We start from the raw sequence: 24,207 nt of genomic DNA on the forward strand, positions 1-24,207 counted from the left end.
GTGATGAGCCACACTAATGTTGTTGGTGGACCACACAGGTTTAACAATTGGCCTCAGAACAGTAAGGCTAAAAGGACTGATATTCACTTATATTTCATTTCATATTTCATCATTTACATTTCAATCATGTGAACCAACAGCAAAGCAAACGAGCCTTTATATTTAAATGAACAGGCTATCACAAAACACAGAAAACAAATTTTTTCGTCTTACCTACCTTTTTATCCATTCAGTTTATTAAAAGATGAGGATGTGCTCACTCCTATGTAATGTGGCGGGCACAGTTGTCTCTCCATGTTGGCGTGACAATGTCAAAACTAGTCAGTCTAGTTTCAGCTGGTTGTTTAACCATCAAATTCAGTATAAGTGTTTCTAAAATATCTGTTGCTACCCAGCAACAAATGCAAAATTTGCAATTTGAATTTTGACCATGTCTGCACAGAACAAAAAACTACTTGTCATCTAAAATGAGTAGCACATCTTGCATTTGTTCAGTCATATGCATTAATGAAACAATAAATGTCATTGCTTTCTGTGTCATGTTTTTGTTTGTGTGAGGTTACTAACATTTCTGCTGCCACGCTACTTCAGGAAAAAGTTAAAATAATCAATGACTGTGATGAAGTTATAAAAAATAAAGTTGTACATTTTATTGGCATGATTCAAATTATCTATAATAAATTAAAAACAAGAATTACTGCCTTGCAGATGTATGCCTCCATGCACCAGTTACGTTTCTCTTACAGTTTACATGCATGTCTGTGACAACAGGGATGCTTTACACACATCTTCCCCCCAACAGCACAGATAACAATCAGCACAGTTTCAAGGTGGACACCCAAGATTAGTGTCATCAATTCAGTATCTGACCAAATGTCTCCCCCTCTGTTCCTGAGAAATGACACTGAATAATGGCCAGGAAAGTGTTTTTGCAGACCATTATGATGTCACATTGAAGTTGACCTTTGACCTTTTGGATACAAAATGTTTTCACTTCATTATTTTATCCTATTAGACATTTGTATTTAGTTTTGTCATAATTTGCATATGAATTCTTGAGTTATGGCCAAAAACATATTTTGTGAGGTCACACTGACAATCACACTTCACCTTTGACCACAAAATTCGAATCAGTTTATTCTTCAGTTTGACTGGAAGTTTGTGTCAAATATTAAGAAATTCCCTTGAGGTGTTCTTGAGATAATGTTTTCACGAGAATAAGACAGATGCAAGGTCGCACTGACCATGACATTTGACCACTGAAGTCCAATCACTTCATTGTTGAGCCCAAGTGGACATTTGTGGCAAATTTGTAGAAATTCCCTCAAGGTGGTTTTGAGAGTCTGAGTCTCAAGTCTGAGTGGATGTTTTTGCCAAATTCGAAGACACTCCCTCAAGGCATCCTTAAAATATCACCTTCACAAGAATAAGATGGACAAGGTCACAGTGACTTTTACCTTTGAGCCCCAAAAACAAATCAGTAAATTGTTGAGCCCAAGTGGATGTTTGTGCCAAATTTGAAAAAAATCCCTCCAATCCCCACAAAAGTCTTTACTATATTAACATTGGCTTTTTTTTAAGTTTAAGAGCTACAAATGCAATATCCAGGCTTCAGCCACCTGTACTGTAAATGGGACATCATTTAAGATGCATGATGAATTGAAATGAACTTTAGCTGAGTGCACCGGCTCATCCTAAATGTGTGTGATTTAGTGTCATTAACACTATACAGTAACTTAACAAAAGCACTGTGGCACTGTGAATATTTCATTTATTTATAAAAGGTGAAGGGAGTGTTTCAGTTCTGTGGTATAAATAAAAAAAATATTTAATCATCTCATGTATTCACTGATACAAAATGTACATAAAACACCCTGGGTGCTGTTGGACAACACATGTCTAGCAGTTGTACATAAACAGTCAACAACCTGCAAACAGTTGGCCATGAAGAAAACACTGGCTCTCCTGCTGTTTCTGTTTGGGATGCACTCTGTGGCCTGCTTCCATATGAAGGGGGGGCCTCTTGTCAGCCCTGCTTGTCTTAAGTTGTGTACATCAGCGATGTGATCCCAGTGCCAGCTCTGACCCTGGCAGCTCTAGTGTGTTCTTAAGGCCTTGGCATACACTGGCTCCAGGAAATGAAAAGGGAGCAGCATGAAGAACACCACCAGAAAGACTGCACTCACCACTGCCAGCAGTACGTAGCGGCCGATGAACAAAGTGTCCACAATCTGTAGAGAGAAAGAGTGAACCCGTTCACTTTAAGGAGTTTTTAGTAATCACATACTAGAGCTTATTTTACTTAGTAAACAGTATCCAAAGCATGGGAGGCTGTATATAAATGCAGTATGTTCTCAATTAGCCACTAGATGTCAGGAGAGGGCCTTCACAAAAGCTTTGAGTAGAGGCAAATTGGAAATGTGGCATAATGTGAGGCCATGAATGGGCACTCTATGCAGACAGACAGACAGACAGACAGACAGACAGACAGACACACACACACACACACACACACACACACAGAGGAAAATCTACAATAACTTGATGCCTTGAAAGTTTGAATCAAAATTATAACTAATATTACTATTTGTTTAAAAAACAGCTGACCAAGCAGAGTGCACAAGGGACACTTATTCAGTATTTCTCATAGTGTCTTAGAGAGTAAGCAGTCACCAGCTCCACTCATGCTGCTGCAGAGTGTACACTGACTGATGCCTACCTGCAGCACCAGTGCTGAGACATATCTGGCCACTGATAGACAACTTTGCTCCAGGTTACATTTTAGCTGGCTTTTTGTGGGAAACTGGTGACTGTTGCCAACTGTGTGCTTTGAGAGAAAAGGGCATATTTGGCTACATGAATGCACAGTTAGATTTAATTTGAGATAATACTGAATGACAAATTGCCTAACTCTGTGCTGCATTCAGCAGACCGGCACTGAATGTTTCATCTGTTGTGAAAGTGACGGAGACCTCAAAGCCAGCACAAACTATGAATGGGACATTTTGGGTCCTGAATGGTTGCAGAAAAATAAGCACATTGCATGCTACTGGGCTGAAATTAAGATTTACAACACTTAATGAGCAGTGATAAATTGATTCAATGTACTAGATCTGCATCTGTGCCGATACTGACATTATTTAACAGATCAGCCACACATGACTGATCCACAATACCTTCTCTTGGCCTCATGTGCACTATGCATTCTCATTTTATATCTGTGTTTTAAAATGAAAATGATCACCATACCCTAGCATGTTCACGATGACTCCAAGTAGTAGCCAACTTGTCAATTAATTGATAAAGGTATATCATATTTTCTTCACCTAATAGCACTGATCAATTCTTGACAAAGACATCTCAAATAACAGCAAGTAAAGGGTTAACTAATACAGGCCGGACAAACCTGAGGGTAACAGTGCGACTGCTTTCTTGCAGGGATCGCAGAGTCTTTCCCTCTCTACCTGAAATTCTGTTAATTTAACATGGTGTAACGTAGAAAATGATTGTTCTTACAAAGAGCCAGTATGTAGTGCTTGTGTGAGTGTGCACAGTCAGTGTGTTGTAGAGCAAAAAGAGAGAGTGATGGGAAAGCAGACAAGCGGGACAGCAACACAACTAGAGGTTCACACTACACAACATTTTTGTCTGTTAGGACAGTCACTATGTCAGATTAGGCGATTGTGGAGTCATAAATCTTACTGTGACTTGGCTGACAGGCATGACAGACTACACATTGGTTCATGACCAATCATCGCTGGTCATCTTTCATGACGTGTGTGATGTCATTGGATTATTCTTGTTCAATCTTTATTATAATTATAATTATTATTATTATTTCAGTCACTGCGGCTGTTCGTGTCCCCAGCTCCGTTTGAAGTAGCCGTCCGCATGCAATTTAGTCACTTATTCCTCTACAAGTTCCTGTAAATGTTTCACAATAAAAGCCTTGTTACAAAATGAAGGGTTTCTCTCAACCAAAACAAAAAGGGGCTTTTAATTTTAAATGGATACAGGAAGTGTTGAGTTAACGGGGCAAACAGGAGCGGATTAAAAGGTAAAAATAGAAAAATACAGAGGGAACAAGAAATAAAGGCCTGCGTCCGTTTCTAATGTAGTCCGTTTCAAATAAAGCTGATACCCTCTACAGTTGTGGTGAGTACAGGCAAAGAATTGTTTTCCTTTATATCCTCCTCCATTATGAAGAATCCTCATTCTTTGCTAGCTTGATGCTAATGGCAGTACTCACCAGGTTGCTAAAGTGCCTCTGCTGTTTTACGCCATCATTTTTTCCTTTTTAACTCTGTGATAGTCCCAAGAGGAAATATCAAGATGGCTGGGGTGTTGTTACCATACAGTCTACAGAAAGTCTACAGGCAGATCACTCTGTGTTTCTATTGTTCAAAGTGATGGTTGTGAATAATGGGATGTAATGCATCCCAAACGCAGCATCGGTAGTTATCTACTATGACACACTACACAAGATAAAATGATGGATTATCACGCATGGCACTCACTGTCATTCCCGCTGGTTATCCGCTGTGTGCTCCGCCATCCGTCAACACCCACCGGCTGCATTTGCTGTGCGGAGCGGTGCAGCACCGCCAGACAGTGGGAGTCAGGAGGACCCATGAGATCTTGCGAATTCACGCGATATAACAAGATGTAGTTTCTATAAACAGAACCACAAAACCAGAGGAGGAGTAGGAAGACATCTCGGTGCACTGCCATGATTAACATCTCCTCTTCCATGGTGTCACTGGGGTGAAATGACGTCTGAAAACCTCTCACCTGTTGACTTCAGGCTGGCCTTCGCCTATTATGACGTTTTCAAGGTGTAGTGCAGGGAAATATGATCCGCCGTGAACACTTTGTATTTTATTTTGAAAATTAACCGGATGTTTTATTTTGTTTCTGTGCACGACTTCCTGCCCCACATGATCTGCTCTGTGCTGAACTGCTGCGTTGTGCTCCGGCGTCCAGCAAAAACTAGAAGTCCTGCATATCTGTTGCAGAGGGCTCCGCAGCTGTGACAGAGCCGGAACGCAGCGGTCGCAGCTGGTGGAAGCACACACATTGACTAGAATTGAAAGGTATTGGCTCCGCCGTCATTCCGGAGTGCAGATGCAACCAACACACATCTGGTGGAATTTGGGGGTGACTGTGGGCTGTAATCGGGCTGATACTGTGTAGTCGGAACCCGGCATAAGTTCAGCAGTGAAGATATCAAGTGAATGTACAGCAGAGTTTACAGTTTGTTGGCTAACAAATGCCGCAATTCCTCAAGCACGGCCGGCAGAAGTCTGTTGGTGCAAGTCTTGAGCTGTAATTCAGCAGTAAATAATCAGCCGTGTGTCTGACTATGGATGGCGGAGCTGTTGAATGGATTTGTGGAGTTTGTTAGTTGCAGTGGTGGCTGTTAGCAGTAAGCTCCACTTGTTAGCTCCTGAACGGCAGTGGAGCAAGCAGCCACCAGCCATTGGATTTCACATCTGATCTCCGCAGGACTCCACTCAGATGCGGACTCGAGAAGGTTTATGGTTTGATGCAGTTTGACAGGGAGGTAGGAGGCTCAGTTACCTGAGAGTGTAGCTGTACTGTAAGTGAACAAAGTCTGAACTCAGATCAGTTTTCTCTGACAGCTGAAAGTTTAGTTTTAACAAATAAGTCTGTGAGACATGAGTTTAAACCTCCAGACTAACGTTTCAGATTAAGAAATACTTCAGACTTTAATTAAATATTTTTCTGCTTCTTAACAGTGGTATGGATAAGTCAGAGTTTACAATGAACCTGGGTACAAGTCCTAGTTGTCCCAGATTAGTTATTTGTGGTTTTAGTTTTTGAGACAATAAATAGAGAGATGTTGAGCTTTTCAAATGATGATCAGTAAGCGTGTGCTCGTAAATCACCCCTTAAACCTGGCAAAAACTGCTGGAGAAATGACAGCTTGTAAGTGTGCAGAAATTATTTGTAGTTGTAAAAAAAAAAAAGTCCTATCACCTTGATTCTAAATTCTAATAGATCAAATTAGCCCAACTGGATTGGTTTAAAGATAGAAAAAATTAAAAAAAAAAAAAAACCAAACAAACATAAAAAACATAATGACTAAGAGTTGACTGAAATGTTTTGATTTTTTTTTGCTAAAAACTAGACTAAAACTGTGAAGGATAAAAATGTCTAAAATGTGACTACAAGTAATAAACATTTTTGTCTCAAAACTAAGTCTAAATTAAAAATAGCTGTCAAAATGAACACTAGCAGAAAGCAGATTGGGAGTCTATACAAGGCAAATACGGCAACATATCAGCGGTACCAGGAGCATTATATATAACTGGAAAAAGCCATGGCAACCGGAAAGGAGCCCCCACACAAGAAGAATTAAATCGCAAAGGGTACATAAACCTTGTTATAATGTTTTAGCTTGACTCGTAGTGACTGATAAGACCCAATCAGGAAGAGAATGTGGGTGTCTGTGTCATCATTTTTTAAAGTCTTGTGCCCTTACAGACTAAAATGCAACCTTGGAATTTTCAAACTAAAATGGGGTCAGCAGTGTTTTCCAAAGTTCTCTGTTTTAGGGGTCCAAAATGGCTGAGTAGTGTGGACGCTAGACATAACGTTGTAATAGTTATGAGTTTTAAAACAATAATGTGGGGTGTCGGTGGCTTAGTGGATAGAGCAGGTGCCTCATGTACAAAGCTGTTGCCGCAGCGGCCCGGGTTCGACTCCAGCCTGTGGCCCTTTGCTGCATGTCATTCCCTCTCTCTCTCCCCTTTCACACTCAGCTTTCCTATCGACTAAAGGCAAAAATGCCCAAAAAATATCTTTAAAACAAAAAAACTAAAACGTGTAAGTTTGGTTGTAGCCTTAGTCCCTGTTGTGACTCTGCCATTTTTTTTGCCCCCAAGCCTGATCAGAGTAATTTATTACTGAGTAACTGCCGATATCAAGTCCCGATCTGACACCTCTATTTTCCTAGATAATATAGCTGCACAGTGCCCAGTACACTTAAAGGACAACTTCGGTATTTTTCAACCTGGGCTCTATTTCCCCATGTGTATGTGTGCATATGATTCACGGGTACCACTCGTTCTAAAATTGGTTCAGTATTGAGCCGCGAAATGAGCTAAAACGGTAATGGGGGCAAATGCGTCCCGTATAAAAGTGCTTTTCTTCACCACTGACCGGTTCAGATCGACAGTGCTATCTCTGTAAATAGCATATTGTAGCGGCCCTGGGGCAGTGGTGAGTGTGAATGAGTGGAGTCAGCTGTCAGTCAGTGTTGGAGCAGAGAGGGGGAGGGCGGCCCCGCTTGGTAATGTAAATGAGTATGTGTTTGAAGTGTGTTTTTTCGCCACTGACCGGTTCAGATCATCAGTGTTATCTCTGTAAATAGCATACTACCTTAGCCTTTCCCTTACCTCTGGGCTGTGTGATGTCACGAGCTTTGCTCCACTGTGTCTGTAGCTCTCTCTACTCGTGGGACAGCCGTTTTCTTGAGGAAGAGGTGTTTCGGGATTGGATGTCTTCTCTTCTTCGGCTGGCAATAGTCATCTTGGGAGAAGTGAGCACTGCAGACCCGATGGTCTGCAAGGCGCAGTGTCTGGACAGGAGTGTTAGCATCCATTTGTAGCACAACTAGCCACAACTTCAGCAAGTCGCTGTCCGACAAAGGCAGCCTATGAAAGCTGTACGGGGTGTTGCGTGACATCCTGTTCTTGCGTTCGGGAAAAAGGCCCGTTTACTTGAGCACTCCAAAAACTCTGGTAACACTCCAGAGGGTAGCCCGTAAAAGACTCGGTCCTCTGACTCTCCTAGTGTAACACACACTTCACACACACATACTCATTTACATTACCAAGCGGGGCCGCCCTCCCCCTCTCTGCTCCAACACTGACTGACAGCTGACTCCACTCATTCACACTCACCACTGCCCCAGGGCCGCTACAATATGCTATCTACAGAGATAACACTAGCGATCTGAACCGGTCAGTGGCGAAAAAAAGCACTTTTATACGGGACGCATTTGCCCCCATTACTGTTTTAGCTCGTTTTGCGGCTCAATACTGAACCAATTTCAGAACGAGTGGTACCCATGAATCATATGCACACATACACATGGGGAAATAGAGCCCAGGTTGAAAAATACCGAAGTTGTCCTTTAAAGCCTCAGTGTGTAAAAATGGTGAGTAACAGTGACATCAGCGGTCAAATTCTAGATTGCAGTGCTCACTCGCTCACCCCTCCCGTCGGGTAAGTGACGGTGACCTCGTAGGACAAAAAGTCTTGCGCAGACAGAGATGGCATCATCCACGAGTTTTTCAAGTTTTTCAGGAGTAGGCCTATATGGCGATGAGGTGAATATTTATTTAGGAATCTAAACCATGTTACGATATTGTAGCGACCCTGCAGTAAATGTTCTGTTATAATGTCAATGTTCTGTCAGTTAATGGTATGTTTGGGATTGAATGAGTATAGGCAGGGGTGCGGGGTGCGGGGTGCGAGTGTGACGAGGATGAGGGCTGTGTGAGTGTGCGTGCTGGTGTGTGCAGGAGCGAGCTGGAGGAGAGAGCAGGAGTGCACAGTTGGAGTTACAGCTAAGTTCTTGTTTGTTGGTTGTTTTGGCGTGGTTACGGCCCACAGTAACCTGTACTGTTCAATAATAAATGGTGGTTTGCCGAATAACTGCGTCATCCTTTCCACACATCCTGGCGGACGCTACAATATGTTATAGCTTACCAGTGAGATATAGGTTATCTGTGAGATATAACGTTATGTTAGGAGTGTTTTATTTCTAATTGTTTTGGTAACACGAGCAAACATTAGCACAGTAATGCTAAAATAACACGTTTTATGTGATAGTCACGGCACAGTGTGCCAAATATAGGTTTGTACGATTATAATATATGCGTCTCCAGAGTGTTCTTCCACAGGAGTTTTTTCCACCTGGAATAAGCAATGCCGATATTTACTCGCGTTTTGTCCCGTCCTCACTTATCTGATCTTTTTCCTTTATTTGGTAGCATGGTTTCCCTCTTACGGGGCAAAACATATGTGTGGTCATCCATTTAAAGTGCGACACAGTCATAAAAGTACAAAGCAGGTTCACGCAGAAGCGCCCCGGATTAAGCTTCACCTTCTCTGTCTCCAATGAGGGCAAGTTCTAGGTAAACATGAAAGGCGAAGTGCATATGTCCCTTTCGGCCACTGTATTCAAATATGGCGACGCAAGAAGGCAGCCTCCAGCATATCGCGCCCTGCCTGTGTATATATATATATATATATAGAGTACAGGCCAAAAGTTTGGACACACCTTCTCATTCAATGCGTTTTCTTTATTTTCATGACTATTTACATTGTAGATTCTCACTGAAGGCATCAAAACTATGAATGAACACATGTGGAGTTATGTACTTAACAAAAAAAGGTGAAATAACTGAAAACATGTTTTATATTCTAGTTTCTTCAAAATAGCCACCCTTTGCTCTGATTACTGCTTTGCACACTCTTGGCATTCTCTCCGTGAGCTTCAAGAGGTAGTCACCTGAAATGGTTTCCACTTCACAGGTGTGCCTTATCAGGGTTAATTAGTGGAATTTCTTGCTTTATCAATGGGGTTGGGACCATCAGTTGTGTTGTGCAGAAGTCAGGTTAATACACAGCCGACAGCCCTATTGGACAACTGTTAAAATTCATATTATGGCAAGAACCAATCAGCTAACTAAAGAAAAACGAGTGGCCATCATTACTTTAAGAAATGAAGGTCAGTCAGTCCGGAAAATTGCAAAAACTTTAAATGTGTCCCCAAGTGGAGTCGCAAAAACCATCAAGCGCTACAACGAAACTGGCACACATGAGGACCGACCGGAAAGGAAGACCAAGAGTCACCTCTGCTTCTGAGGATAAGTTCATCCGAGTCACCAGCCTCAGAAATCGCAAGTTAACAGCAGCTCAGATCAGAGACCAGATGAATGCCACACAGAGTTCTAGCAGCAGACCCATCTCTAGAACAACTGTTAAGAGGAGACTGCGCGAATCAGGCCTTCATGGTCAAATAGCTGCTAGGAAACCACTGCTAAGGAGAGGCAACAAGCAGAAGAGATTTGTTTGGGCCAAGAAACACAAGAAATGGACATTAGACCAGTGGAAATCTGTGCTTTGGTCTGATGAGTCCAAATTTGAGATCTTTGGTTCCAACCGCCGTGTCTTTGTGAGACGCAGAAAAGGTGAACGGATGGATTCCACATGCCTGGTTCCCACTGTGAAGCATGGAGGAGGAGGTGTGATGGTGTGGGGGTGTTTTGCTGGTGACACTGTTGGGGATTTATTCAAAATTGAAGGCACACTGAACCAGCATGGCTACCACAGCATCCTGCAGCGACATGCCATCCCATCCGGTTTGCGTTTAGTTGGATGATCATTTATTTTTCAACAGGACAATGACCCCAAACACACCTCCAGGCTGTGTAAGGGCTATTTGACCAAGAAGGAGAGTGATGGAGTGCTGCAGCAGATGACCTGGCCTCCACAGTCACCGGACCTGAACCCAATCGAGATGGTTTGGGGTGAGCTGGACCGCAGAGTGAAGGCAAAAGGGCCAACAAGTGCTAAACACCTCTGGGAACTCCTTCAAGACTGTTGGAAAACCATTTCAGGTGACTACCTCTTGAAGCTTATCGAGAGAATGCCAAGAGTGTGCAAAGCAGTAATCAGAGCAAAGGGTGGCTATTTTGAAGAAACTAGAATATAAAACATGTTTTCAGTTATTTCACCTTTTTTTGTTAAGTACATAACTCCACATGTGTTCATTCATAGTTTTGATGCCTTCAGTGAGAATCTACAATGTAAATAGTCTTGAAAATAAAGAAAACGCATTGAATGAGAAGGTGTGTCCAAACTTTTGGCCTGTACTCTATATATATATATATATATATATATATATAGAGAGAGAGAGAGAGAGAGAGAGAGAAATCATTCTAAGCCTATGAGAAAGCTTCAATTTGTATGTGAATTGCATTACACTTTAGTAAATATATATTTATGAAAGCAATAGTTGATATTTGCTAATAAACAACCATGTAAATTACACATTGTAACTTTAACACACTTTAAAGTATTTAAAATCAATCCAATGTATAGCCTATGCTTGACGATTCAATAGCTCTACAATGCATTAAACATAGAAAAATAAATCCAGTCAGCTCTCAGGGAGAGAAACACAGGTACTGATATTGGATCACTAATCAGCCAATAACCTGAGTTAAGCATAATGAGGATAGGAGAAAGGGAGCATTGATCGAGGCGCTTCCAGAATTTGATATGCAGCATCTTTGATTGGTGACCACTTAATAAACAGATCTGCTAGTCAAACCTTATGTATTACTGTATCTCCTGATTGTAACCACGCCATGACTGACAGTATCAAAGTCAGCGTCAGCAGTACTCTTTCAAACCTGGCCAAAGGCTCTGATGTGTAGCCAAGTGGTGGTTATTGATTCATATAGGAATGAGACCTGTACGTTCAGGGAATAACTTGTGCAGCAGGATATTTGAAGACACAGCATGTTTGTTGTTTCAATGCTGATTCTGGGGTGCTGGTTATTTTCTGATCCTGCTGTGCTTTTATCTACATGGATGATCAGTGGAGACGCAAACAACACAACAATGCCTGTAATGCGTCAATTAGCAGATCTAAAGCAAACGGGGGGCAGGACTTAGAGAACAGTAGATCTTCTAGGTTGGCATTAGTGTTGCTTAAGTTAGGGGAAGTTTGGAGTTCATAAAGTTGCCATCAATAGATTTAATCAACACTTCACTGATAGCTCTGGGTCTGTGTTAATATTTAGATCATGAGCCACCCATGAATACGTGAATACAAACTGAGAAAACGCCCTTAAGCCAGATAATACCAGAAGAGTATCAGCCCTACTGCTGACTAAAGAGAGATTTCACAGGGACTGTTGTGGAATGAGAGAAGGTGTGTGTGTGTGTGTGTGTGTGTGTGTGTGTGTGTGTGTGTGTGTGTGTGTAAATCCACTAGTGTCTAAGAGAGGTGGGGATGATGTATGCCGTCTCTTATGGATGCATTTAACACATCTCACTTTTTAATTTGCCAATTACACAGCAAGCAGGAACCCAAAGTGTGGGCCATGTTTTATTAATGTGCCATTGAGCGCACGGGTGGTAGCTGGCAGGCGGGTGGGGGGCAGGTGGGAGAGGGGGGTGTAGTATAAACCACCCCCACCCCTAGTCTGGGACTGGCCTAATTGGCACTATGATATTTTACTTTTGTTTAACAGCAAGAGGTTAGACATTTCTTACACAGTCTGCACACTTTTACACACAGTGGAAAACACACCCAGCCATACACACTGTCTCTGCTGGCAAGTAAGATTTCAGGCTTTGTGTGTGTTCACAAAAAATTAGACATGATATGAACACAATAAGTCATGGACTATCCCTAGTAATGCAATTTTTCACCTTCACATGCATTTTCCCTTGGTTTACTGTTTATGTGACATATGTCAATAATACTTACAATTCAGTTTTTCTAGTCCTGTAATTAAACTGTCTACTGACGTTCATTGTTTTCAGTTTAAAATATCAAAGATGAGTCACAGAGGAACATTCTCTGTATTCCAGATTGGAGAAGCTAAACTTTAATAGGAACTACAGGATGCCTCTGGCTCATAAGCCCTTTTACACCCTTTTACCGTGCCTCTTCAAGGCAGGAATTTAATGCTACCTTGCCATTGCGTTCAAAAGGTACCATCGCTAAAGGGGGGACAGAGTTGCTCACCTTTAAAGCGTTATCGGATGTAGAAAGAGTGCCGATATGGACTCTGTGTAAAAGGGACAGCCAGCAGGATGGGATCATGGACACCAACGGTGTGATGTTTTGACGACATGCGTGCTATCTACCGTGGGAAATTTAAAAAGCGGCTATTAGCAGTTTGTAGCTAACTCAAAGAAGAAGAATAGCCGAAAATGTGCAGAGTGGGAAAACGATCAGGTCCACAAGCTTCTTATCCTCCGAGCAGAGGACAAGATCAGCCACCAGAAATGGTAAATGATTGTTGTTGCCATGTTATTGTTTAGAGGGCACTGTCAATGCATATGTTATATGTCACACTAGAGGCCGACACTGTTGTGTTACATGTCTGCTATGTTGGCATGCTGTTCAAAATCACACACTGGAGTGGCATGATACCGGTGTTTGGTTCATGTAAAAGAAGGGACTTCATAGCAGCCCTATAGCGTATTCTCTGTGTAAAAGGGCTGTAGACTGTATAAATAATGGACATAGCTACCTTGACGTCCCCCACCAATTAAGCTGTCACCATTTTGATTTTTTGGAGCCCGAAGTGACTAAATTTGGATGAGAGGGTGGAGCTGTGAAGAAGCAAGAAGTGGATCTGACTCAGACTGTAGCAATGCTCGCAGCAGCCTGTCACTCAAGCAGCCCCGCCCTTAAATATGCATGATTTTGGGCTTTAATAAAATGTAAACAGATGAGTTGTATAAACGCCCTATGGGGTTTGACTGTTTTGGAGACAGCCTCAAGTGGCCATTTGATGAACTGCAGTTTTTGGCAAGTCTGCATTGGCTCCATTTTTCCGGACTGGAGGTTGTCTCTTGTTCTGGCTCATCAGTTATCAAACAGTTGCTCAATTCTTAAAAATTCAATTTTAATATCGTTTTAGGTGTTTTTACATTTTGTGTACTAGTCCATACCCACTGAGTGCACAGTTGCCCACGTACAGTTTCATATGGTGTGTGTTTGGGATACAGGTCACAGTCAACTGAACCCACTAAGAAGAGCAATGTATTCAGACAGAGTTTTTGTGAATTTGATAGTACGATTGCTTTATTGAAAGTACAGTAGTACCATTTCCAATAGTGGGATAGTTAGTGGGCTAAAAGTGTACATTAGTAGTTGAGGTAGCACGTTGAAAGGCAGATAGTTAAAGTGTTTATATCTTGTATTGACTTAAAAGTGGGGTGCACTGGTACTTCATATGGAAAAGGTGCGGCTAGCCCTTGCTGCAGCAGCATACCATACCATGAGTTAGTCATACCAAAAATTAGAAAAAAAACAACAACATTCAGCCACGGGGGAGCCACAGCGATCGGTCGCATTTTAGCCCATTTTAAGCATTTTTCTGTTGTTATAGCGCCACCCAGTTGCCAATCAAAGTTAAATTTCTCCAGTCACCTTGAGGCGTCCTGTTCTACATATCTACCAAGTTTAGTAAAAATCGATATGGTGGTTCGGCCTAGATAAGAAATTAGCTCTCTAGCGCCCCCATTTTGTTTGATGGGGTCAATAATGGAGGGGTCCCCTCAGATTATGTGTGGTCATATGCCTACAAAGTTGCGTGGTGATGGGTGAAACCCTTGAGATGTTATACATCTTTATGTGATGAGCCACGCCCTCAGCAATATTCATTGCCTTATAGAAGCTCAGTTTTAGTAAGTTTTCAACGTTTGCCAAGAGGGAACTTTAGATATTGGTCCTTAGATCATGTTCACAGTTTCATGCAGATCGGTCAAACTTCCTAGAAAGAGATCGATTGTGTTTTTCAAAAAATTCAAAATGGCGGAAAATCTATATAACCGGAAGTTATGGGTTCTTGGGGCAGATTTGTTCCTCATGAGGAGAGGCATCTCTGTGCAAAGTTTCACGTCTCTACGACATACGGGGCATGAGATATGCCCATTCAAAGTTTCAATCGGTGGCTATAGCGCCCCCCTTTGGCCAATTGATGTAATATTACTTCATTCGCATCCTCCCATGACCCTCTACCACTGCCAAATTTCACATGGATTGACCAAGTGAGTGAGGAGAAAAACGTGGAACAGACACACAGACACACACACAGACAGAGTATTCATCGTGTCAGTGTTGTTATGTAGTGTGAGTATATTTTGATGCTTGAATGATATGGCAGATGGGCAATGTTCCACAATTATGGACAATAAAAATTCAATTCTATTCTATTCTTAAAACGACTCTTTACGATAAGCAAAAGATGAACATATTCATCTTCTTGAAAAAAACAGTTAACTACTGAAAGAAGACACCTTGTAATTGTTACATTCTTCAATCATGTGAGCTCCTCTTCAAATTAAATATTTTATTACAGATGCTCCAAGTTCATAGAAACAAAAGGGCCACTTGGTAATTAATAAAGGCTGCTATACAAAGCAAACCAATTATGACTTTTTGGTAGAATAGGGTGTCATTATTACGAGTGATTTTATAAGGGACCTCTTTTAAACACTGGAGTCGATTACTGTAGTAGCCGTGGGTTGATTTTACCCGTAAGCCTTGTACAGAAATCCAGGAAGTCACATTTTGCTGTGTCTCTCTGTTGCTGGTCTGGTATCTGCCTTTGCACAAAGGCTATAAAATGTGAGCTAGCCGGGACGGGGCTCTGCTCCGCTATTTCTATGGGGTGGCAGCTTGCTTGGCAGATCTGGCTGGCTTATTGGCACGACCCGGAGGCAACATGGGGGAGTGTTTGTTCTGTGTTGCTGTTGGACTAAGATAAAGCAGAACAGGCCTTTATGACAAGCACATACACAGACGTGCACACACAGTGACACATGCCATTTACAGGCGTACAGAGGATACTGGCTTATATTACAGTTAAGGTTTTATCTAGGATAGGCTGTTTATATTCACCTACCTCAAACCTAAATAGAGCCTGAATCCTCAATCAGTACAAATAAAGGAATTCTGCTCTTAGTTACAGCCACACATGATCTGAGCTTTGCCTTTTGGCTTTTTTCCCACACACAGACAAATAGACACAAACAAAAAAACATGAATTACCCTTTGAGATCTTAAAACCATACAACCAGGATACAGATACATGTACTGTAAACTTTAATAAGCAAGTATAAGAGGATTTTCATTTCATTTACTGATCCTAAATGTTTTTCAATTTCATAACGCATAAAGAGAACAGACCCCATTTGTGATTAAATATCATTTTTGGGAGCACCAAAGTGAGTATGAGATGACCATTGAGCTAAAGTAAGCTGTTTGTTTTTGGGCTCTGAATCCTCATTTTCACTCAGTTGTCTCAAAACATTTGGTAGTAATGAAAGCCAAATGGCCTCAGAACAAAACTGAAAACATCCCAGCCCTGCTGTTATTTCCAACTGAAGTACGTTATGCTGTCATTATGCATTAGCCACAATAACAGACGATAATAACACAAGACTTTGTGTTTTTAATGCAATAAAGGGTTTGATAGAACACTGACTTGGAATATTTCCTTGTCATGGATTTGGCAGCACGATAAGTTTAAACTGCCTCTTCATGAAGTGAAATGCCTACTCAGCAAGTTAACACCTTTCAGTCCAAATAATTTGCATCTCTAAAACTCTCGAGTGAAAATATTTCTCTGTGGTATTTGCATTTTAATATAGTACAACATACTTGTTCATACTGTAGCCAGGATATCAGATGTGAATATGAGTTTACTTATGACAATTCAAACCAGCAGCTAATAGATGTGATTAAACGAACATAGGGGTGTGAGTATCTAGCCCATTTTCTACTGCACAAAAAAACCCACTAACACCTGCAAACATCTGGCTTTTTAATATAATGTGAAAGGTTACAGTCAGCATTTCCACCTGGCTCAACTGACTCTGCAGTAGTCACGGGTATTTATCGGCTCTGGCTCTGATTTGCAGTGATCCAAACACAACACCAGGGTGAACATGCTAATTTTAGCCCCTTCGCCTACACAATGCAATGCTACGCCATGACAAAATATTGTCCGTCTTCATCCAAGCTGCACTCAAACATCGATCCAAATTAGTCTGCATCAACTTTGAAAGAGAGACTGAATAAATAAAGGCCATTTCATAAATTCCAAGTTCGCATGATTGCTTTGGTCCATGTGATGCAAATCTCATCATCCATCCACATCAGCAAGGGTCTGCAGACCTCTGTGCACAGCCCTTTTTTGTGACTGCGCAGACTGTATGCAGAGCAAGCCAACTGCGCATGCTCCAATCTCTTGTTCCACATTCCAGTCTAGTCCAAAACACAGAGGACAAGTCAGCTGCTGCACTGTGGTTAAGTTAGTTTTAAGTTGGATATTTGATAGACATTCAGTCCAGACCCAGCAGCAGCTTCTTAGTTTCAGTTTCGCCCGACGACGGCAGTAGGAGGACAGAAAGCTCACTTCCCAGACCTCCCGTTCACTGCCAGGGGCTGACACGGACCTGCAATTGTACGATGAATGTAACGGTGTGCGTGTCAGCATGACCACAGCTGTCTGCAGACATTCAATGTGAAAAGTATGTCTGAGCCTTAAGAGACATATATAAAAAGAAGTAACCACAGTAACTACTTTCTACTATTTACTAACCTTTTTTCTGGCCTGTCTGTGATGTTGAACATGAAACACCAGTGGGACACCTGTGCTAAAAAACCCTCCATATACACGATAATTTTAGTGGAAATCAGCTATCTGAAGGCCCTTTCCCACTGCACAAAATAATGACTAACACCAACCAAGACCTGACTTTTGTATGTAATGGGAAAGGTTACAACTGAGATTCACACCCAGGTCAATTGACTCTGCAGTAGTCATGGGTATTTATCAGCTCCATCTCTGATCTGCAGTTATGGAAATACAACACCCATGTGAACGCGCTAATTTAACCCCTTTACCAGCGAGATACAATGACGGGCTGCCACAAAATACCGTCCACCTCCGCCCAAGCAGCGCTCAAACATCGATCCAAATTAGTCTGCACCAAATTTAAAAAGGAGGACTAAATAACTAAGAGATACATAAAAAAAAGTAACCAACGGAACATTTTCACTGCATTACGTTCGACTGTTTACTTATCTGTTTTACGACCTGACCGTGACGTCAAACATGACACACCAATAAAAAAACAGAAATGCATCACATCTGCTGCAGCACCGTGTACACAGTTCTAGTCTACTGGCAAGGGGAGAGGGATCTATAGCCAATTTTTAGCAAGTTTCCCCATGCTTAAGAAACCCGCGTACATGGGTGTGAGTCTTTAAGTGTGTGTAAAGGTGAATGAGATCAGTGTAGAGCTCACCTCTATCTCTTTGAATGGGGGAGTTGTCTCTGGGCTGCGAGGGAAAAACACCAGCACTAAAGTGATGGTGAGAGCCAGTAAGAAAATGGGGATAACACCCAACCTGGAGAGACACAAAACACACACACACACACACACACACACACAGTTAAAACAAAGAGGATAATATGAGGACACCCACTGCTGATTTGTGGTAAGACTTGCAGTAAACACAGGGTTATCTGAGGATAATGTCTTTATAAAGTACCAATCAAAACAATGGCATTCTTTATTGTGTTTTTAAAAAGTTGTTAACTTTCCAATCAAGTAAATAGCACCATGTTTCACCCCATTTAAACTTTACTGTAATTGCCCCTTACACAACCGTGGTGTTCAATGTCACAGTGTATTTTACATAGACATAAACATTTACTGACTTGAATAGTATTAGGGTATTTTGTGGTCACTGCACCAGTATTAATCAGCAGGGACTGGAAGGTGCATGGTCCCAGCAATCAACCAGTAAAGCTGCATGTTGTATTAATTGATTGTTTGACAGAATTTTGGTGAGAGGTCAGGAAACGTTATTTTTGCTGGTCTATCTGGGTAAAAAAAACAAAAACTTTAAATGGCAAAAAATAGTTTCATATTTTTTATGTTATCTTATTTTTTACAGCATTTGTCTCTTGTTTTTGTTAAATGTTATATATTCATGAGTGCTGAATGGCTTAGCCTCTAGTTTTCTTTCCCAATAAGTTAACTGTATGCTCCAAACACCAGGCTATTTTTTTTTTCTAAGTAAAAAAAATCCGTTGTAATAAATGCTATTCTGATTGTGGTTCTTTTGTGTAAAATCCATGCCAAATTGTTATAAAAAAAAAATATGTTCGTTTAATTTATTTTTTTTCCTCACAGCTAAAGGTGACTCATTAATCTGGGTCTTATCTTCAATGTGACAGTTAATTCGACTATGGTCATTTTTCCTCCCTTGAACACACCTCTGTGTTAAGTAGTTAGATATGTTTAGATTTTCTTTGTATCAATGGCTACCCGGTAAGTTAAACATATGCCGAATTTTCGAGAAAACCTTACTAATGCTATATATTACATTATTTATGTTCGAGATAATGTTTGCTGCGGCCAAGAAGCAAACCAACATTCAAGGGGTGGAAATGTCAATGGAATAAGGCACTGATTGATTCAGTTGCATATAAATTGTCCCCGATCGCTATTGTCCAGTAGTTTAACATTATGCAAATGCGTTCAAACCGGGATAGTGGAAGGAGTATGTGGAGGTGCTCATCTCACTCACTTTGCTGATCCAGAAGCTCTCAGCAGCATCATCCCAAACACAAGAGCTGCAATCCAAACGACCGCAATGATGAAAACGCCCGTTCCGACTTCCAACACGGTGCTTGCCATTTTTGAAAAGCAAAGTTTGAAGGTAGTTTACCCAACAGACAGGACAGTTAATCGGTGAGGTGGGTAAAATATGATTTTACGACCGACGTTCGGCACACTGATAACGACGCAATGCTGTATCTAGACAAGTTAACTACACACTAAGTTACATAGTGTAGCTAGCAACATTAGCTAACTCTAACTTTCACAGTTGTGTGGGCATGTTAACGCTAGCTGCCACGGCTAACGTTACATCTGCTATGCTGACACCGACAGTTGCATGCTAAGTGAAAAATGTAACTTATGATGTTCGACACGCATTTTTTCCGTGGAAAAAAATCGTTGCTGTCCAATAAATCGTAATTTCTCATGTAGTAGTGATCAGTTTAAGTGCTGGATTAGTCGTTCCCCATCGCGTCTTCTGCTTCCTGGTAACAGCAAACTGTAACTTGATTGGATATACGAATTCAAGACGGGCCAATCATATGCGTCGTTACTAGAAATACACTTTAATAATACATCCATGGTGCACATGGGAAAAGTTTTTGCAAGAAAGCCCTTTCTGGTAGATTTGTTTTTTCTATTTTAAGTTAAACCATGATCATATCCCACACCAAACAGGAAAAGGCTCTCTAGCAGAAACTCCTTAAGGCAGTTCTGCCAGCAGCGAGCTGGGTGAAGATATGTAGTTCATGGGCTATTGTGCTTTCCCCCCATTCACAGTGGCATAACGTTAGGCCTACATACAGACAGTATGGTGCATAGACAGGCCCCTGGAGTGGGAGGCCCATAGAGAGTAGGTAAAAGAACAGTATACCCCCTCAATAATACAACTGATCAAAGAACAACTCACAATTAATTGAAAGTAATGTCATTTGCTATTTATGCCCTTGAAAAGAGAAACTCATTTCATTAAGAGTTTTCATTTATTTAGCCTATTCATTTATTTATTTATTTATTTTTGGTCAACTAGTCAGTAGCTATCTATAACAAAATTACATACTTATTCTACATAAACTAAAAAAAACAATGTAAAGAATTTACACAAACAGTTACATGTTAAATGAATCATTTGTTATTCATATTGCTGTTTTTGCCTTATACAGATATGCAAAGATGATTGCTGGGTAAGATGTTGATATTGGCATTTGATCATGTGACCAGATGATACAATATACAGTATAATTTAGACACAAAATCCCATCATAATAGTTTGCACTGGGGCCTATCATTGTAACTACCTTAAGCCACTGCCCATTCATACAATACCCATGTGTTCTCTTACCTTTATTCAGTATACTTAAAAGAGCATTCTTATCAAGCTTTTTTATATTCTCTTTTTTTATCACCATTTAATAGCCTACTAGGTTGATCACTTCATCATTCAAAAGCCACCTCATCAACCTCACCACCAAATGGATATCTAGCCTACCTGCAACCAGATAAAATCAATAGCAAACAATTTACGATGAGCGGGCCTCAATTACTACAGCCTACACACACACACACACACACACACACACACACACACACACACACACACACACACAGAGCTACAGGGTGAACTCAGGTAATTTGCTGCATCAGGTAAAATGGGACAAATAAGGTTTCACATCTCAGGCTTTTGAATATTAGCAGCCAGTCACCACCAAACATGTTGTTGCATTATGAGTGCAAATGTGCTCTACACGAAACAATCATTTTGGATTTGTCTGAGACAACAATGATTGCAAAGCAAGGATTTAAAAAAATCACTGGTCCCAGAGATCGCAATGTAAGCCATGTGGCATGTTGATTTTCTCTTTTTGGTTATTAGAGTCCAGCGGCTAAAACAATAAAGGTATGCAACAAAAATGTCTGTAGGATCTAGCATTTTATGAACTGTTTGACTTTGACTCACCAAAATATTTTCACAATGCACCTCACTTTTTTTGAATTTGGGGTCTTGAGTGTGAGACTAAAATGAAACCAAAAAATGAAGCTAAAATGAGACGTTTTTCTGAAGTGAAACCAGCATGTTTTTAGGCTACCAGGTCTGATAAATTCATGAGTTATGCTGTTGTGTGCCACTCTGTACTATCGCAGACATTTTTTTGCTATTTTATGTCACTTAAAAATATTAAAGATGATGCAGTGAGTCCATGTCAGCCACAGTGGTCCAGAATTAGCCATCAATGAGTGTAATTACATGGATATGAATAACCCATTTATGAGGGTTATCCCAGTTATGATCATATTGGAGTTATGGTTTTTACATGAGCACAGAGAAATCAGGTTATTTATATATCCCAGTTTCTTTCAGAGGGCTCCAGTGAGCATATTCAGGTTTCTCATAAACAGAATGTGGTATTTACATACTCAAATACATAAACAGGATACTCCAAAAACACAATCATAAATGGGTTATTCATGTCCATGTAAATGCACTCATTGCTGCACACATGCAAGCACACACAGGCATGTCTATAGACAATATGGCACCAAGGAAACAGCCAGCAAAAGAACAGGTAAGGTATGGCAGAAAAGTAGAGTTTTGGGTGGTTTTCTTGTTGATCTACCAAAAAGTGTCCCAAATTATCTGACTTCACCCTAACCTACACACACGCTCAGAATCTGGAGGCTACTTCAGATTCTATTTTAAACAAGCTACAGTAATGACTTTGAGCATAAAGCATATTTGATTCAGGCACACTTACTATAGCTACAACTACAATTATCACCACAGGTGTTCGCACAGTAACTGGCTTTGCCGGTGGCTGGTCACTGCAAATCGCCTCTACAGCTTCTGCTTGGGTTCTTTTGACATTTCATTCAAAACAATTTTCTGGTTGTTAATGGACAGAGTGTGTCATAGTGTTATTCACTGCAAGTTACAGTGCATTTGTTCAACATGCATTCCCTGAAGCCACTTAGGTCAGATGGCTTCTGTACAGCATGCGATGTTAAGTTATTCACTTCTCAGTGTATGGAACCGCCCTGGTGGACCCAAGAAGTTAGAAATAGAACTGGACACAGGTTTAGATCACAGTTAAAACCCACTGCCTGAAAACCATGTCCATCCTCAATTTTCTTAATTGGACAACATTATGAAATGATAGGCTATAAACAAGGGGTTTTCTGCAAAGTTCTGTTCTTTTGATATAGAGTCAATGCTGCTGTGTGTTTTCAGCTGGGAGTATCGAGACAGAGGTGTCATAGGAGTGGAACAAGTTACCAGTACCAGTACCCAGGGCCCCAATGGGAGAGGGGCCTTGAAAAGCCTGGAATGAATAGTTTAGTTTTGTTTTTTATTTCTAATTAGTGCCACCATAAATTTAAATTTGGTGAATAAATAAGTTGAAGACTTAACTTTGTATAAAATAATAGTGGGAGCTCCCTAAGGCCCTTCTCGCTGACTTTGTAAGACAATTTCAAAAGGTGTGTGAGAGCACAAAGACCTGGATCAAGAGAAGAACGAGAGGGGCCCACAGAGACACATAGGGCCCATAATTTGGTGCTGCGCCCCTGTATCCAGACGGACATTTCTAGTCTCAACTGAAATCTGTATCTATTGTGTCTGTTATGTGCAGCAGTGGTTCAGGTTCCCATGAGTCCACCTGTCTGTTTTGAAGCATGTAATTATTAATGCGGACCGACAGGGGGCTGGCCAGACCGGCGATTCAAAGGCATGTGTGTCAGCGCGTGCGTGCGTGCGTGTGTGCGCTCCAGTCCCACTTGAAGTGGTGCTGTGTGTGCTTACTAGAAGAAGACATGTTGCCTTTAAGCGACCCTCGTAAGATCCAAGCCCCCAGCGTTTATTAATGAGTTGGATACTTCAGAAGTCACATGGCAGAGGACTGGATCCCAGTCACAATATCATTTAGAGCAATCAACACGGAAAATAAAAAGTAAACCACAAGTTCACACCCAACTACCAAACTGTGTGTGGAGTTTGGTGCTCTCACAGTGTTTGCCTGGAATTCCTTAAGATGATTTGATTTCCTCTGCAATCTCAACAATAACAGGCGGATTAAATACTCTTCCAGAGGGGAGAGAGCAAGCAAAGACTATGCTGATTCTTTAAGACCCTGACTTGTAACCTCATATCCAGGGTTTTGTTTCTGTTTGAGCTGTTAAGGCTTAGTCACCAGTAAACCAGAATAGGTAAGAAAATAACTGAATTAAGAGAGTTGCATATATATTCAATGACTAAATAAAATTCACAAATGTCCAAATGGAGTGATGCCCATTTTTGAATTTCAGTTCTGGTCTGGTTACTATAATTCAGATGCTACACACAGGCCAGAATGAGTGCATTAGCACAGGCTATTATTAGAAAAATGCAGAAATTAATAACAGATTAATTGAGTTTCTTGCAACGATTAAGACAAAAAATGTGACATGTTTATCCTTTCTTGCAGGATAATGTAGTTGATGGTTGTAGACCAATGTCCCTCTCTCTCACAGCCTGTGTCACAATCTACTTTTTGCCATGATGCACAATACATTTGAAAACAAATGTAATGATCGAATAAGATTAGGCTGTACACTTTTCAATTTGACTGACTTTTAGTTTATGCCAAAACAGAACACAGAAAACATTTCTCGTATACATTTGTGAGTGATACTGAAAATCCTCGTTATTGAGTGAGTCTTTTGTGTCATCCAAGCTGAGCAGGAAAAGAATAAAGGCTACAGGAAGAATAAAACGTGTTTTTGGTGCATCATCACCTCCAACTCATCGCT

The 24,207-nt window shown here is 41.0% G+C and overlaps 1 protein-coding gene across 1 annotated transcript; it reads right to left on the reverse strand.

Annotated features, from left to right (window-relative positions):
* Positions 1 to 345: 345 nt before the first annotated feature.
* Positions 346 to 19,905, reverse strand: tmem218 (transmembrane protein 218). The gene is made up of 3 exons (XM_049591639.1): positions 19,394 to 19,905; positions 18,103 to 18,205; positions 346 to 2,231 (listed from the first exon to the last, which is right to left on the reverse strand). Exons 1-3 carry the CDS (start codon positions 19,501 to 19,503, stop codon positions 2,097 to 2,099), a joined length of 348 nt encoding a protein of 115 aa, XP_049447596.1. The 5' UTR covers positions 19,504 to 19,905; the 3' UTR covers positions 346 to 2,096.
* Between the last annotated feature and the right edge of the window lie 4,302 nt (positions 19,906 to 24,207).

The sequence above is a fragment of the Epinephelus fuscoguttatus genome, linkage group LG12, assembly GCF_011397635.1.
Source record: "Epinephelus fuscoguttatus linkage group LG12, E.fuscoguttatus.final_Chr_v1".
In the NCBI taxonomy this organism is placed as follows: Eukaryota; Metazoa; Chordata; class Actinopteri; order Perciformes; family Serranidae; genus Epinephelus; species Epinephelus fuscoguttatus.